Source organism: Crinia signifera, chromosome 8 (genome assembly GCF_055691185.1).
Source record: "Crinia signifera chromosome 8, ASM5569118v1, whole genome shotgun sequence".
In the NCBI taxonomy this organism is placed as follows: domain Eukaryota; kingdom Metazoa; phylum Chordata; class Amphibia; order Anura; family Myobatrachidae; genus Crinia; species Crinia signifera.
In genome coordinates, this window is record NC_139224.1 from 62429259 (window position 1) to 62443906 (window position 14648).

The following is a 14648-nucleotide window of genomic DNA, read 5'->3' on the forward strand; positions in this document are numbered from 1 at the left end:
AAAAAAGAAATCAACCTTTCTCCCTGACATCTCAATATGCCCACAGGCTAAAGTCTTCTTAGAAATGGTCAGCAAAGATCTTGACCAAATTGAAATGAATAAACCCTTCTGCAACTATGGGGATAACATCACCACGGAAGAAAGGAGAGCTCTCCAAGACATAAAAAAATGGGAGGACACGATAGTGAAACCCTCCGATAAAGGAGGGAATATTGTTCTATGGGGCATTGATTCATACAGGAAAGAGTTGAAACGACAATTAGATGATGCGTCCTGCTACAAAGCACTGACCTTTAATCCCACCTATGATTACCTGGAACTGTATCAAAAAATTCTGGGAGAAGCCAGACAAAATGGAATCATCACGAAATCTCAATTTGAATTCCTGGAAGTAAAGTCAGTAAGGATTCCCACATTATACTTACTGCCCAAGATTCACAAAAGTGAGGACAACCCACCCGGTCGACCAATTGTGTCAGGGATAGGGGGTCTCAAGAGGGCTAGCCAATTCATTGACTTCTTTCTGAGAGATTATGTTTTCACCCTGCCATCATACGTTAGAGATACGATGGACGTCCTAAATAAAATCCAGGGCATCATCCTCAACCCTGACTCCTGGTTAATTACCTGCGATGTGGAGAGCCTGTATACCAGCATAATACACCAAAATGGTATACAGGCTGCAGAATATTTTTTGAGTATGGAACGAGACATACCCTTAAATTCCTTCATCATTAAACTTCTGCGTTTCGTCCTGACGAAAAATTATTTCATATGTGAGGGCCGCTTCTATCTCCAGGTGCAGGGGACAGCGATGGGGAGCACTTGTGCCCCCACATACGCTAACCTGTACCTGGGATGGTGGGAGCGGGAACACGTTTTCACTGACCAGAATGACAGATTCACAGAGCACATTTTAATGTGGCTCAGGTACATTGATGACCTGCTCATTCTGTGGGAAGGAGACATAGCCCTGTTTATGGAATTCCTAGAGGTTTTGAACACCAATAATCTTAATTTAAAACTAACCTGTCAAGTCAGCTAGAAGGAGGTTGAATACCTCGACCTACGCATCAGCACCAATGGATCAATAGTCACGGACATTTTCCGTAAAAACACAGCAACCAACTCACTGCTGCATAATGAAAGCGCCCACTATCCACCGGTACGGAAAGGCCTACCAAAGGGTGAATACCTCAGGACGAGGTGCAATTGCTCAGAGGATATCACATACGAAAAGAGAGCAGATGAATTAGACCTCAGACTTGTCAGCAGAGGTTACAGCAGAAGATCCATACGCAAAGCCAGAGGGGAAGTACGTAAATGCAAACGTGAACAACTACTAGTCCCAGGCAAATATAAAGATACAGACCCCAATGAAAAAGTCAGGTTCATTGGGACTTATTGTCAAGAATGGCGTCAGGTGCAGGGGGTGCTCAATAAGCATATTGGGATCCTGAAAACTGATAAAGACCTAGATGAAATACTGGGCGATCAGATTGATATAAGTTGGAGAAGATGCCAAAATCTCAGGGACCATCTAGTGCACAGCCACTTCGAAAAACCAACTAGAGCCAAGATCAACAGAAAGGGCACCTTCAAGTGTGGGACGTGCAAAGTCTGCACATTCATAATGCCCCGGAAAACATATACTGACAGATATGGGAAACAACACAAAATTGACCAATACATCACGTGTGATACCCCAGGGGTTATCTACAATTTAAAGTGCCCCTGTGGGAAACATTATATTGGCAAAACCAAAAGAACATTAAAAATCCGACTGTCAGAACACCTAGCAAGCATTAAATATGCAAAAAGAGACCAACAAAGTGGCAAGACCCTCACACCAGTAGCCAAGCACTTCCTCAGATATCACCAGGGAAATACCAAAGGACTCCAAGCCTACGGAATGATGCAGGTAGTGATGGGTACCCGTCAGGGCGACATTGACAAAGAGCTGCTCAAACAAGAAGCCAGATTAATATTCTTGATGCAAACTCTATCACCATCAGGTCTCAATGAGGAAAATGTTTACACTGTTTTCTTATAAGTGACAATACATTCTACTCTGTGCGGCACTAACATGATATACCATACTCCTCCTGACTTAGCCATATCTCTATGTCCACGCCCATTATGAATTCAATCCAAAGGATTAAAATGCAAGCATATTGATATGAATTAATCATAATAAAACAACCAATGTCTGGCTACTAGGACATGAGATCACAATTGGTCAAACACGGACAGTTTGATATATGAATTTAGAAGTTAGTTACAACAACTTGATAATGACGGCTTTCACAATAATAAGCCCAATTCTAATGCATCTTCATTCCATATAAAAATCTAGCTACATATGAAGGATGATATATGTGAACTTTAACAAAACAGGGACAAAACGGCATTAATGACAGCGTGTTTCCAATATCGAACCAAGTGGTTAGGCGAAACAACAACAATTAATTTTTTAGGCATGCGCAAAGCATCATACTCACGACAATCAATTCTATAAGATTGGAGTTCACAGAAACCTCTAATCATGTCAATCTTCACGTTATTAATATTATCACTTCCAGTCTCCCATCTATTATATTTCTCACTCTACTTAGACTATACACCATCTTTTGTTATTATCACTTCTATCCATCTAAGTCACCGGATTTTTTACCCCACTATTTATTAACGAGAACCTTGGAACACCTCAATAACTACACATGTATATATCAATTAACAAAGTTATTTAAGTATCTCTAGATAACCTTCGAATCACACTTAATCATGCACAAAGGAATTATATGTAGACCATAAGCAGGTCCATCACCTATTTTTTCACCATTTTTTCACTGTTTTCTCATTTTAATTAATTTTTTTTGATCACTTTGTTTCACCAGTTCACACACTGCTATTTCAATTGGAAGACACCAATTTCATATTACGGAGAAGGGGATGATATATGAGAATATCCCAAACATGAGCAAAGTTAATGTAAAGCATAATGATCAAGTCCGAATATCTAACGTAAATAGGAGCACGTACACACCATGAAATTTATGTGGATACACTTCTTCCCGCATGTCCTCTTACTCTTGCATTACATTATTTACGAACGCCCAACCGGACTTATCAACCACAGACAAATATGTCTATTTGTACGTATCACACTCAATTTCTTCCTGAATATGATTGCATTCCCTGTCAAACCAATGAAATGAAACCCGTCATGTGGGTACACTCCTCTTCTATGTGGCATCTAGTTCTTTGCGTCTACTATATGTGTAGCAGTATCCAACTGGGCACATTAATTATGGACACCCAGATTCTTGCGATTGGATGCCCGCTAATTAGTTAATGAATAAGCCCAATACACAAACTATATACACCGGCACTGCAGACGGTGCCCGATAAGAACCAGCACAACACGAACAAGAAATAGGATGACTGCAATGGTCGACAACACACAGATACCATATGTCGATGTGTCGACAAAAATACTATAGTGCATCAGTCTCGAGTAACACATTGGGGTGTCAATGGATACAACTAAGAGTTAAGTTGTCTTTTATACATACCCTAGAATTGTTTTATCTCCTTTCATGAATATGATCGTATCTCCTGTCAGATACTGGAATAAATAGATAGCAAGGGTACTTTACGCTATCAGGAAACCGGGAACAGGCATAACTCTTACGATAGAGTGCCCGACTATAAGCCGGTTAACAAGCCTAGAACCACACAAACTGTACGATACGAATCATTGCGATTCGAGGAAAATAGAGAACGAGTGTAATAGTCGACACTGAAAACATGTCCAGTGTGGATGTGTCGACGAGCATAACCCGAGTGTACCACTCAAAAGTGACATACTGGTAAGCTACCGAAATAAGAGAGAAAATATGTCTATTTGTACGTATCACACTAAATTTCCTCTTGAATATGATCGCATTCCCTGTTAATTAATGAAATGAAACCCGTCATGCGGGTACACTCCTCTTCTACATGACATCCAGTTCTCACTCGGGATCCACAGGGAGACTATACTCCATTCTCCCCTCTCCTGTCTTTCCCACTCCTTTTTTTTTCTTATTTCTCTTCTATGCTAACTGCTCAAACCTCTTACTGAAGAGGAATAAATGAAAACCATTATTCACTTAATTGTTATAAGAGAAAAATATTGGTTAAATACTTGTAGCCATTATAATAATCGTGTATTTGCTATGATATCCTCTGCTGCAGAATAATTATGGCATATTTGAAACGCCATATATACTGAATCAATAGTATCTTGTCTATAATATTTTCGCTGGTGATACTTACCTTTAAAACACTTTGCTACATTCATTAAATTATCATTTTAAGACACCACTTAATACTTGTCCAATCGGAGTGATATAAAGCATAAAAATCCCTTTAAAAAAAAAAAAGATATTGTAACAAGCATTATGTAATACCATGCAACCTTGGAGATTGCCTCACTAAAACTTCAAACAAACAGGCCTGACCTTCAAGCCATATCAGATACATTCGCCCTTATTCTGCTTCGTGCGGTACGGCCCGCGTGCGGCCGTACCGCCGATGTTTTTACTCTGCACATGCGCAGAGGTCAATCTGCGCATGTGCAGCCCCCTTCGCCGCAGACGTATTTCGTCCGCCGCAAAGGGGGCGTATAGGGGCGTGAGAGGCTTCATGCCCTCATTTCCCTATGTGTACGCCCCGCGTTTCATGGGCGTTCCCATGCAAACGCGGGGCGTATGCATGGTAATGAGGGCATGACGCAACTCATGGGGGCGGAAAGCTGACGTCGCCGGATGTCAGCTTTCAGCCCCCATACAAGCTACCACACGGACGATTGTCCGTGTGGTCTCAGCTTGCGGGAGCTGCCGGGGCGTGCGGACCTGCCTTCGATGGTCGACGACCATCGAATGCAGGGGGCAGCTCCCACCATGGTGGAGGCGTACGCCTCCACCATTTTTATGCGGATCGGCAGCCGTCCGTGTACGGACGGCCGTGGCGATCCGTAGGGTGGGCGGGGATTGGTTTGTGCGGCCGGAGCACCAACCAGAATAAGGGCCATTGTCTCTTCATAGACTCTGTTGAAAACGTTGTTTGAAACATTTTATACTTTTGTCAAAACAGATTACCTGAATAATACCCCGTTCTCACTGCACACAAAAACCCAGGTATTTGCCAGGGCGAGCCGTAATTTCCCGCATCGCGTCTGTGTGAAAGGGTCTTTGTGAAATTCCCGGGTGTTATGCCCCGGAATTTACACACAGGTTTTTTGCAGGATTTTTCCCAGGTAATACACGGATATATGGCAGTGTGAACAGGTTAGACCCGGGTTTTTCTCACAAAATACAAAAAAGCAAGTTCATTGCATTGCTCAAAGCTGCTTTTTAAACAGCCAATCAAAGATACTTTTTTTTATATATATATATATATATATATATATATATATATATATATATATATATATATATATATATATATATATATATATATTTTTCCAGAAAAAAAACATACATCAGATATGATAGTTTCTCACATATATGCACATTAAAACATTTAACATAACATATCATGACATTAACAAATAGGTAGATTGACCTGCGCTCATGCACTACAAATAAATAAATGACACTATTACCCCCAGAGTGGGGGGTGTGTGAAATTGTGTGCAAAGTTGGAATGAAATGATGTCTCTCTACACAATGATGAATTAAGCACTGATTTATTTAAAGATAAAAATATATATGTACACTGTGCACTGTTCTTGTGCCGGGTGACGTTCCCAGCCGGGAGATGTGATGCCGGTCACACAGATACAGTCTGTGGTGGTTAGGTCTGGACCAAGCACAGTGTGTGGTTGGGGGAGGGGAAGGGGTGCAGGGTGCCTGGGTCGGTCCGATCACTCTGTGTTTGGGCAATGCACAGATGTGATCTGGATGGGGCGGGTGGTGGCGTCTCTATGGTTAACTTTTTACTTATTACTTAGAGGAAAATAAGGTTATTTGGACCTTAATTTTTGCCTCGTCGTTTGTGTTATTTTTTGATCATAACTGTCTCCATTCTAAAAGCGTAATTTATCTTCTCTGTTATCATTGATATGGGAGGTAATTGATCTTGTCTACAATACTGTGCTATTGCTGTTTTTGCCGCTATGAAAGCTTGATTTAGAAAATATGTGTTTGTTTGCTTCGTTTCTTTTGGGCTAACGTGAAGTAGTACCCTCTGGGGTGTCAGATCCACCTCCTCTCCTAACACCTGTGACATCAGTTTTCCTACCTCCCTCCATGTTTCTCTTACTTTATTGCAATTCCAAAAAATATGCATTAAATCTCCACTCCCTTCTTCGCATCTCCAGCAGATATTTATTTGTGTCGGGCATATTTTATTTATTCGTTTTGGAGTATAATAGGTCCTATACAATAATTTCATGTATCTTTCTATATGTGATATAGTCATTTTATGCACTGTCGAGAAGGCCCTCTCCCATTGCTCTTCTCCTATCTCTAAATCTAGGTCTCTTTCCCATTTTAAGCTGTCCTATCGTTTTCTTTTCCTATCTTAATGTTTATCAAGTTTTTGTACCAGAAGGTGATTCCACCTATCTGTTGTCCTCCCCTCATTCTATTAATTACATTATTAGGTAGCTGATTTACCTCACCTCCTCTCATTTGGTATTTATTTATCCAACTTCTTATTTGTAAATATTTGTAAAAATCTACTGTCGGTATCCCATATTTTTGTTGGATCTCCTCAAATGAGATTAATCTGTGTTCTCCCATTATATTTTCTAAGGTTTTTATTCCTCTAAATATCCATGTGTCCACTTTAAGATCCGGGATAAGTTTCATAACTGTTGGAATTTCTATATCTTTGAAGAGCGTTTTAGGTTCTTCTTGCATGTTCAAGAATATATCCCAGGCTTTAAATGTATCTTTAATTGATCTAGGGCTGTCTTTGGGTATTGTTCTCATATTTAATGGCATCCATATCAGATCTTTTATCTCTTTCATAATTCCCTCTTCCAATTTTACCCATGGTCTCTCTTCCCCTCCTTTTATTCCCTCTGGGATCTGTTTCAGGATGCATGCATATTGATACATTTGTAGGTCTGGGAGAGCTACTCCTCCCTTTATTTTTGGCCTTATCAAGTGCTTTTTTGCTATCTTTGCCCTTTTATTTTTCCAAATATAGCGGTTCATTATTGCATTAAATCTGTTTATCCAATATTTTGGGAGTATTCTTGGTATTGTTCTAAACAAATACAGCACTTTTGGCAAGAGAAACATTTTTATCGTGGCTATTCTGCCCATCCATGTAATCTCTCTATATGTCCAGTCTGTTAATTTTTTTTCCAGTAGTTTTAAAAGTGGGGTGTAGTTGTATTCTATCAAGTCTTTTTCGTTATCTACCAAATTCACTCCAAGGTACTTTATAGACTTGGTTTTCCACTGTAAATTGTGCTTTTTTTTAACATCTCTAATTCTACTGGTTCAATATTTATTGGTAGTATTTCTGTTTTACTTTTGTTTAATTTATAATAAGAGATTTTTCATATTGATTTATTAGCTGTATTAAGGCCGATATGGAGGTTTGGGGTTTAGTGAGAAGGAGTACATCATCTGTGAATAATAGTCTCTTATGTTGTACTTTATTAATTATGGGGGCTTCTATTGCTTGTGTGTTTCGTATTAGTTCCGCAAATGGCTCTATCGACAAAATAAATATAATTGGTGATAGTGGGCATCCTTGGCGTGTTCCATTTGAGATGGTAAATTTGGGAGATATACATGAATTATCCATAACATGTGCTTCTGGGGCTGAGTATAATGCCATTACTGCTTTCAAGATTTTCCCTATCATACCAAACTTTTTAGGACCTCTTCCATATTGCCCCAGTGGAGTCTATCGAAGGCTTTTTGTGCATCTAACGACATCACAATTAGAGGCTTCTCTTCCTTTATATGGTGTTCCATGACCGCTATTGCTCTCCTTATATTTTCTGTGCCCTGTCTATTTCTTACAAACCCCACCTGATCTGAATTAATCAGATCGGGCAGAAGTTGTTTTAATCTATTTGCCATAATTTTTGCATAGATTTTTATGTCTACGTTTAACAGGGCAACTGGTCTGTAATTTTGTACATATTTTGGGTCTTTACCTTCTTTAGGAATTGTTACTATCCTAGCCTCTAACATTTCTGCTGGGAACTTTTCATTTTTAATGGCTTCTTCAAATATATCTATTAGGATTGAACCTAGTTGTTTCTGAAATTTCTTGTAGAATTCATTACTAAACCCGTCAGGTCCTGTAGCTTTATTTTATTTTAGTGTTTTGATTACTTCTCTTAGTTCTTGATCTGTTAATGGTTTGTTCAACTTTGTTATCTGGTCTGTATCTAGTTTAGGCAATTTTATTCTCTTTAAGAATCCATTTATTTCCTCTTTTGTTGGTTGAGGTGTTTCTTTGTCTGTTTTAAGATTATACAGGTGTTTATAATACTCTGCGAATACTTTGGTTATTTCTGCTGGGTTTGAGGTTTTTACTCCATTTTTATTATACATTTCTTTTATGCTTTCTCGTCTGTCTGCCTTTTATTTTATTGGCCAGTAGTTTTGATGCTTTATTACCTTCACAATAAACTCTTTGTTGGAGTTTCAGCATATTTCTTTTTAACTGTTTTATATTTTTATTTTCTACTTCTGCTCTTATTTTATTTAATTGACCTAATATTTTGTCATCTTTTGGATTTTTTTTATGTATTGCTTCTAGGTTCTTTAATTGATCTTGTAATTGACCCTGTGCTACCTGTTCTTCTTTCCTTTCTTTTGCATTTATTTGTATAATCTTCCTTCTAAGCACTGCTTTTAGAGTACACCAGAAATTGAAATGGTTTGTTTCTTCTGGCTTATTTGTGCTACAAAACTGTTGAATGGTTTCTTATATTTGTTTTTTTATGTTATCTCTTTTTATTAGATAATTTGGTATCGTCCAGGTTCTATGTTTAAGGATCCTTTTTTTGTTGTCCCACATTATCATTACTGGGGCATGGTCTGACCAAGTTATTGGTAAAATTTCAGCTTTTTTCATTAGTTGTAATGTATTTTTATCTGTTAATATTAGGTCTATTCTTCAGTATGTTTTATGTACACTTGAAAAGAAAGTATAATCCCTGCTGGTTGGATTTTTTACCCTCCAGGCGTCATATAATCCTGCTTCGAAAATAATTGTACTCATTTTTTGTGAGAATTTCATATGTTTGAGCATCTGCGGATCTAGTGTGGCATTTAAGTCTCCCAACATAATTACCGCTTTTTTTTCTCTACCCTATCAATCAAAGACTTTTTAAACATCCAATCAAACAATCAAAACTGCTCTTAGATGCCACACACTTGATGGCAGGCATACCAGGGGAAGCAGTGTGAACAGGGCAGACACGGGAATTTCCCGGATCTAAGGTGCAGTATGAATGGGGTCTGTAGAGCTGAGATCAGTGTTCCCTCTAAGCTGTGCACACGTGCGCGCGCACACACCTTGACGAGCGTGCGCACAGACATTACAACAGAGCGCACAAAGCAGCAGTGGTCCCTTTTTGCAGTTGTGGACTCAATTAATGTGTGGTTCACCCATTAACTACATTGTGTGCTGTATTTTGAATGTTTAAATGTTTACTATAATTTTGAAGTAAAGTTAACAGAAATGCTGAACGTCATTTTCCAGTTATATAGAAGTGACGAACAAAAATGTAAATTTCATTCCAAAGTTGCACAGCCAAAATCTTTAGCCGCACACAGCCTTCGTAAAATTAGAGGGAACATTGGCTGAGATGCTCTGTGCCCCGCCAAAAACACGGGAACAAAAACACGAGGTGGCAATGAGAACGCAGCAATACTGATTATACATTTTTCAGAGTAGTAACCCTAAACAGGGGTTCCTTCTCCAGCTATAAATCATTGAGCTGGGGATAAGAGGCAACCTCAGCATAGAGTACATTTATATATGTGGCTCATTAAAATCACAAGTGTGTTTTATAATTTTTTGTGTGTCAAACCATATATGTGTGTCTAGTGTATTTTAGAGATGCAATAATTAAAGTTAATTTTTAAAACACGCAATCTTCATTTCCACACTTCTCTTCTTACTTGTTATACAAGTATTGACTGTTATATCAGGGGAGTCTTCTGAGTGTTTTTGTTTAGCGTTTACCTTACTGACCACCTACCTGTCTCATAACTACTATAATTGAGATTACGCTTATTAATCTCCAAAGAAGAGCGCCCCAACAAAAAAGAGTCTTTCTTCTCCTTTATCTTTGAAATACTCCCAGAAAACAGCAGGTGTCCACCCCCAGATAGAAGAAAAAGGAAGGACTGCGCTAACATGCATTAAAGTAAATAGACATTGCCAGTACCTATTATAGTAAATTTTGATAATTATAATTAGTGGGTATTAAAAGAAAACACATGTAAACTCCAAATTAATAAAGGCCAAAACTTAAAAGGGGGGGGGGGGGGGAGGCGAAAGGGAAGGAAGGCACAAATGTCTGTTGATGGCTGAAAAAATAAGTCCATACGGTACCGTATTAGATGAACCAGCTGGTTTTTGAATTATTGTTATAGGAAAGGAATCCGTCTCTTGATTAACCTCACTGGTGGTATTGTAGTAGGGACAGGTGCAAAGAACCCCAATGGCAGCTTTTTATGGCGGATGCAGAACCCCCTGCAGTGTAGTAGCCAAGAAGATATTCAGGGGTACTTCTGGGTGAAACATTGTCCCAGGAACAGAGTCCAGCGTGAGTAATCTTCAGAGGTTCAAATAGTTGTCCTGTAGTGTAAAAACGTCACCGGATGGAGTTTGTATAGTCAGCCACAGTTAATCCACCAACGCGTTTCACTCCACTGGGGAGCTTTTTCATCGTCCACCCCCAGATGCTGGTTTCCTGTTAATTAACCTGTGAATGGTTTGCAATCAGAAAAAGCACTGAATGGCTCCGATCCATACGCACGAGCAGTCGATCGATAATCTCCCCCCTTCGCGAAAATCAAAGTGCTGCGGTTAGGTCTGAATAACCCCCTATGTTGTACACCCTGTGTCCCTTTGTTGCGTATCACTTTGCTGTGTGGTGAATGGAGAATAGAAACATTGGGTAGCCCTAGAAAAGGATAGCTGGGATTGCATGTGGATACTGCCAATGAAACTGCAGATAAATGCATTTAGGCAATGTCAGACAATACCCTCCACATCTCACCGGCACAAAGGACAGAAATGGAACTGTACATTCCTATACGTATCTGGCATTCAACTACCTTGCTTTGGATAGTTGCCATGCACATGCACAAGAGGAAGTGGTAGGTTTTCAGTATTTCATAGAATTTGTTGTTTTATTTTTAAAGATCATTGGGATTATAGTTGTGTTCTGTTGAGATACTGGTTTATTGGTATTTCTCCATATCTCCAGGTGGTTGTGATTGATGGTTCCACAAGTGCATCACTTTGGGAATGGGACGTTTCATGGCATCAAAAAGAAGCTGCGGCTATCTCACTGTTAACTGCTGACGGAAAGTCGGTCTTTATGTTCTGGGGAGAAGGAACGCCTTTAGACAACAGCTCTGTAAGTAATACTCTGCCATGAGTGTATTTTATCCAATAGACTTAGGGGTGATTCAGGTTGGCTCGGTGGTTTGTGAATTCAGTTGTGGTCCTACGAATGGGTGAAAATTAGCATGTGCAGACCCGCTGTGAGAATGCCCCCTTCCCACCTGTGCAAAGTCCTTGGCGAGTGTGATACTCGCCAAGGCCTTTGCACAGACTGGGTTGGAAGGGAGTGGATAGCTGGCTGTCGCATGGCAATACCCGGGGTTTCCAGGCGTTCCCACAAAAACAGTGGGTGTGTACAGAGAAACCCTTGGCGTCCCCATGTGAACGCAGATGTGTCCAGACTGACTTTTCCTTGCAAATGGGGAAATAAAACTTTAGATGGTTGGCATATGCCTGCATATGAATGGATGTGTAAGCATGCACATCCATTCATATGCAGGCATATGCCAACCATCTAAAGTTATTCACCCAACCATCTAAAGTTATTCACCCGCCCACCAGGTGGCGTTTACCTGTTCGCTAGACTGGGAGTGAATGCAGCCTAGCAAACCGGTCTTAATTAGGCTCTTGTTTATATGGGGCCAGATTCAAAGCTACACGCAATGTCCTCAGAGATGCCCTCCACTGGCCTCTTAAAGACACTGCTTGTGTACGGAGACACAAAGTCAAAGCCACCATTGGACCTTGGTCTTTGTAGTTGCTCAGATGCCCACAGTAAGTAAGCCACTGGGGCCTTTACAGCTGTGTACTCAGAAGCGCGTAACTCTTGGAGGCAATGGAGACATCTGCCGCCGGGGTCCTGCTCACAAAGGGGCACCTCTTCTCCCCTGCAAGTTTAAAGCAGTTCATCACTCCCCTTCTTAGCATAACCATAGACACCACTCTTTATTTTAAACATAACGCACATGCATATATATACACACATGCATATATATATATCTATATAAGGTGCTGTGTGGGGGAGGGGGCACCAATATCTATCGGGACTCTGGGACGAAATTACGCCACTGTGTTTACTAATTCATAGTCATAGGTTGAGGCACTTCTATGTCCATGACGCGCCTGCTTTTGATTTGTTACCTCCAGTGCAGCTATGCAACTGTTATTCCTACATTCTGGATACCGATATATATGCATGTAAATGTATTTAGAAGCACCTGCACAGTGCACCTGCTCAGAGATCACTAGTCTGCAACTTTATGCACATGCCAGTATGAATCCTTTCCCTGGTGTACATCCATAAGTGTGAATATGCAAGGACTATAGATGCTGTAATACCACCTGGTGCATGTTTGGATGCCACCATTGGTCGCACCATGGAAGCTTGCACCAGGTACTGACTTTCGGTCTGAGTATGGCCTCCAGAGTGATTACATGTCTGTATATACAAACACTTCAGTGACGATGCCCATAAGAAGGACCATCTCTGTGCATCTCTTTAGCCATTCCTCAGAGCTGCCCAGCACTTTTCCTAAACATCACTGATACCAGGCATCTCACCTGGCTGAGGATTATTAGATGGACAGTGCCTAGATAGACAGTCAATAGGTTTACCTCAAAAGGTTGACATGCAGTAGGTCAACAGGGTCAAAATGTCTACATGAAAAAGGTAGACACATGAAAAGGTAGACATAAGATTTTCAAATTTTTTGGGTGTCAATGTCGACGTGGACCCCTAATTAGTATAACACGTGTTCTCAACATGGACCTGGATAGTGAAGTAAGAGCGGTTAAAAAAACCTTGTCATGTGTCGACCTTTTTTGTCATGCCGACATTTTGACCCGGTCGACCTTGTGAACATGTTGACCTATTGTATATCGATCTTTCTTGCCCTGCAGACCTATTAACTGTCTATCTAGACACTGTAAATCTATCAGCCGGTACCAGTCTCAATCATAGCAGTGCCTGTGTAACGCATTTGCTGTAGCAGTCTTAGTCTTCGTAGCAGAAATATTGCTAAGCATCGTGAACATCAGCATTGTATCCGACTCTGAATCAGACCCAATGTGGGGACCGTGTCGAGTTGAGTGTTCACCTGTTTGCAGAGAGTATTTCGCGCATCTTTAGAGAGTTCATACAGTATCTACGCTTAAGGCCGGGGAGCCAGAATTGGATGTAGACTTAAGGCCCCCATACATCGAGGTGACTTGGTCTGATTTCGGCCGATTGCGACCAATCGGCCCTTTAAACCGGACCAAATCGCCTCTCCTTGACATGCAGTCGGGTCCAATCACAACGGATCGCATGTGTCCCTGCCGCCGGTAAGGTCCTGGCGGCTCGCACTGTTGGGTGTCCGTACACTGCTGCGAGAAGTCGCAGGCAGTGTATGGGCACCTTTACCTTTTGCTCCTTGTGTAGGGCAGATGCAAGTGCATGTAGATGATGACTAGTAGCCAACCAGGCGCGTATGCCACACATGCAGCATATATGTTTTGGGCACTGTATACCCAACACTACAGCTGGCTCCTAGAATCTAGCACCATAGCAGCATACATTTTCATGAAGTGATATTTCTCTTTATGCCCACTAGGTGTTGTATACAAAAGCAGCAGTGCCTTGGAAGCGACATCTTTACTTGCTCTACCCAGCCTATCCAGGGGTCATTCTGGATCTCTTCAATGTTACCACAAGCATTGTGGCCTCAGCTGGTAAGCTTCATTGCATTGTAGGATAAATACAGTATCATTACTGACAAACTTTGTATCTACTATAACATGTTGCTTATGTAATTGGACACTATTCTATATATTGAAACAGCTTCAATTTCTCTATTATATAATATTTGCCATCTTAAAACTTACACTTAGTTCTAGGTTGCCTCCATACAATTCTACTTCCCACAATGCAATCTGCTTTCATTTTATTTTTTGTGCTCATGGAGTGGGCACCTCCGTACAGGGCTGAATAAAGTTTGTACGTTTTTTGATTTCTTGCATGCACTGAGCTGGGTTTTTCTGGAGGGAAACTGGAGAGAGGTCACCCAGTCACAGATCCTTTGGGTGAGCAGGCACCATATGGCACATCGCTGGAGCCACAATGT

The 14648-nt window shown here is 40.6% G+C and overlaps 1 protein-coding gene across 6 annotated transcripts in view; it reads left to right on the top strand.

Annotated features, from left to right (window-relative positions):
* FAM234B (family with sequence similarity 234 member B) overlaps nucleotides 1–14648 on the top strand; it is a 183886-nt gene that overhangs the window by 158804 nt on the left and 10434 nt on the right. For all 6 annotated transcript variants that reach the window (XM_083156572.1, XM_083156571.1, XM_083156573.1 and 3 more), the window contains 2 exons: nucleotides 11468–11620; nucleotides 14139–14256. In XM_083156572.1, the coding sequence (XP_083012698.1) occupies nucleotides 11468–11620; nucleotides 14139–14256 (271 nt within the window). The remainder of the gene's footprint in view (nucleotides 1–11467; nucleotides 11621–14138; nucleotides 14257–14648) is intronic.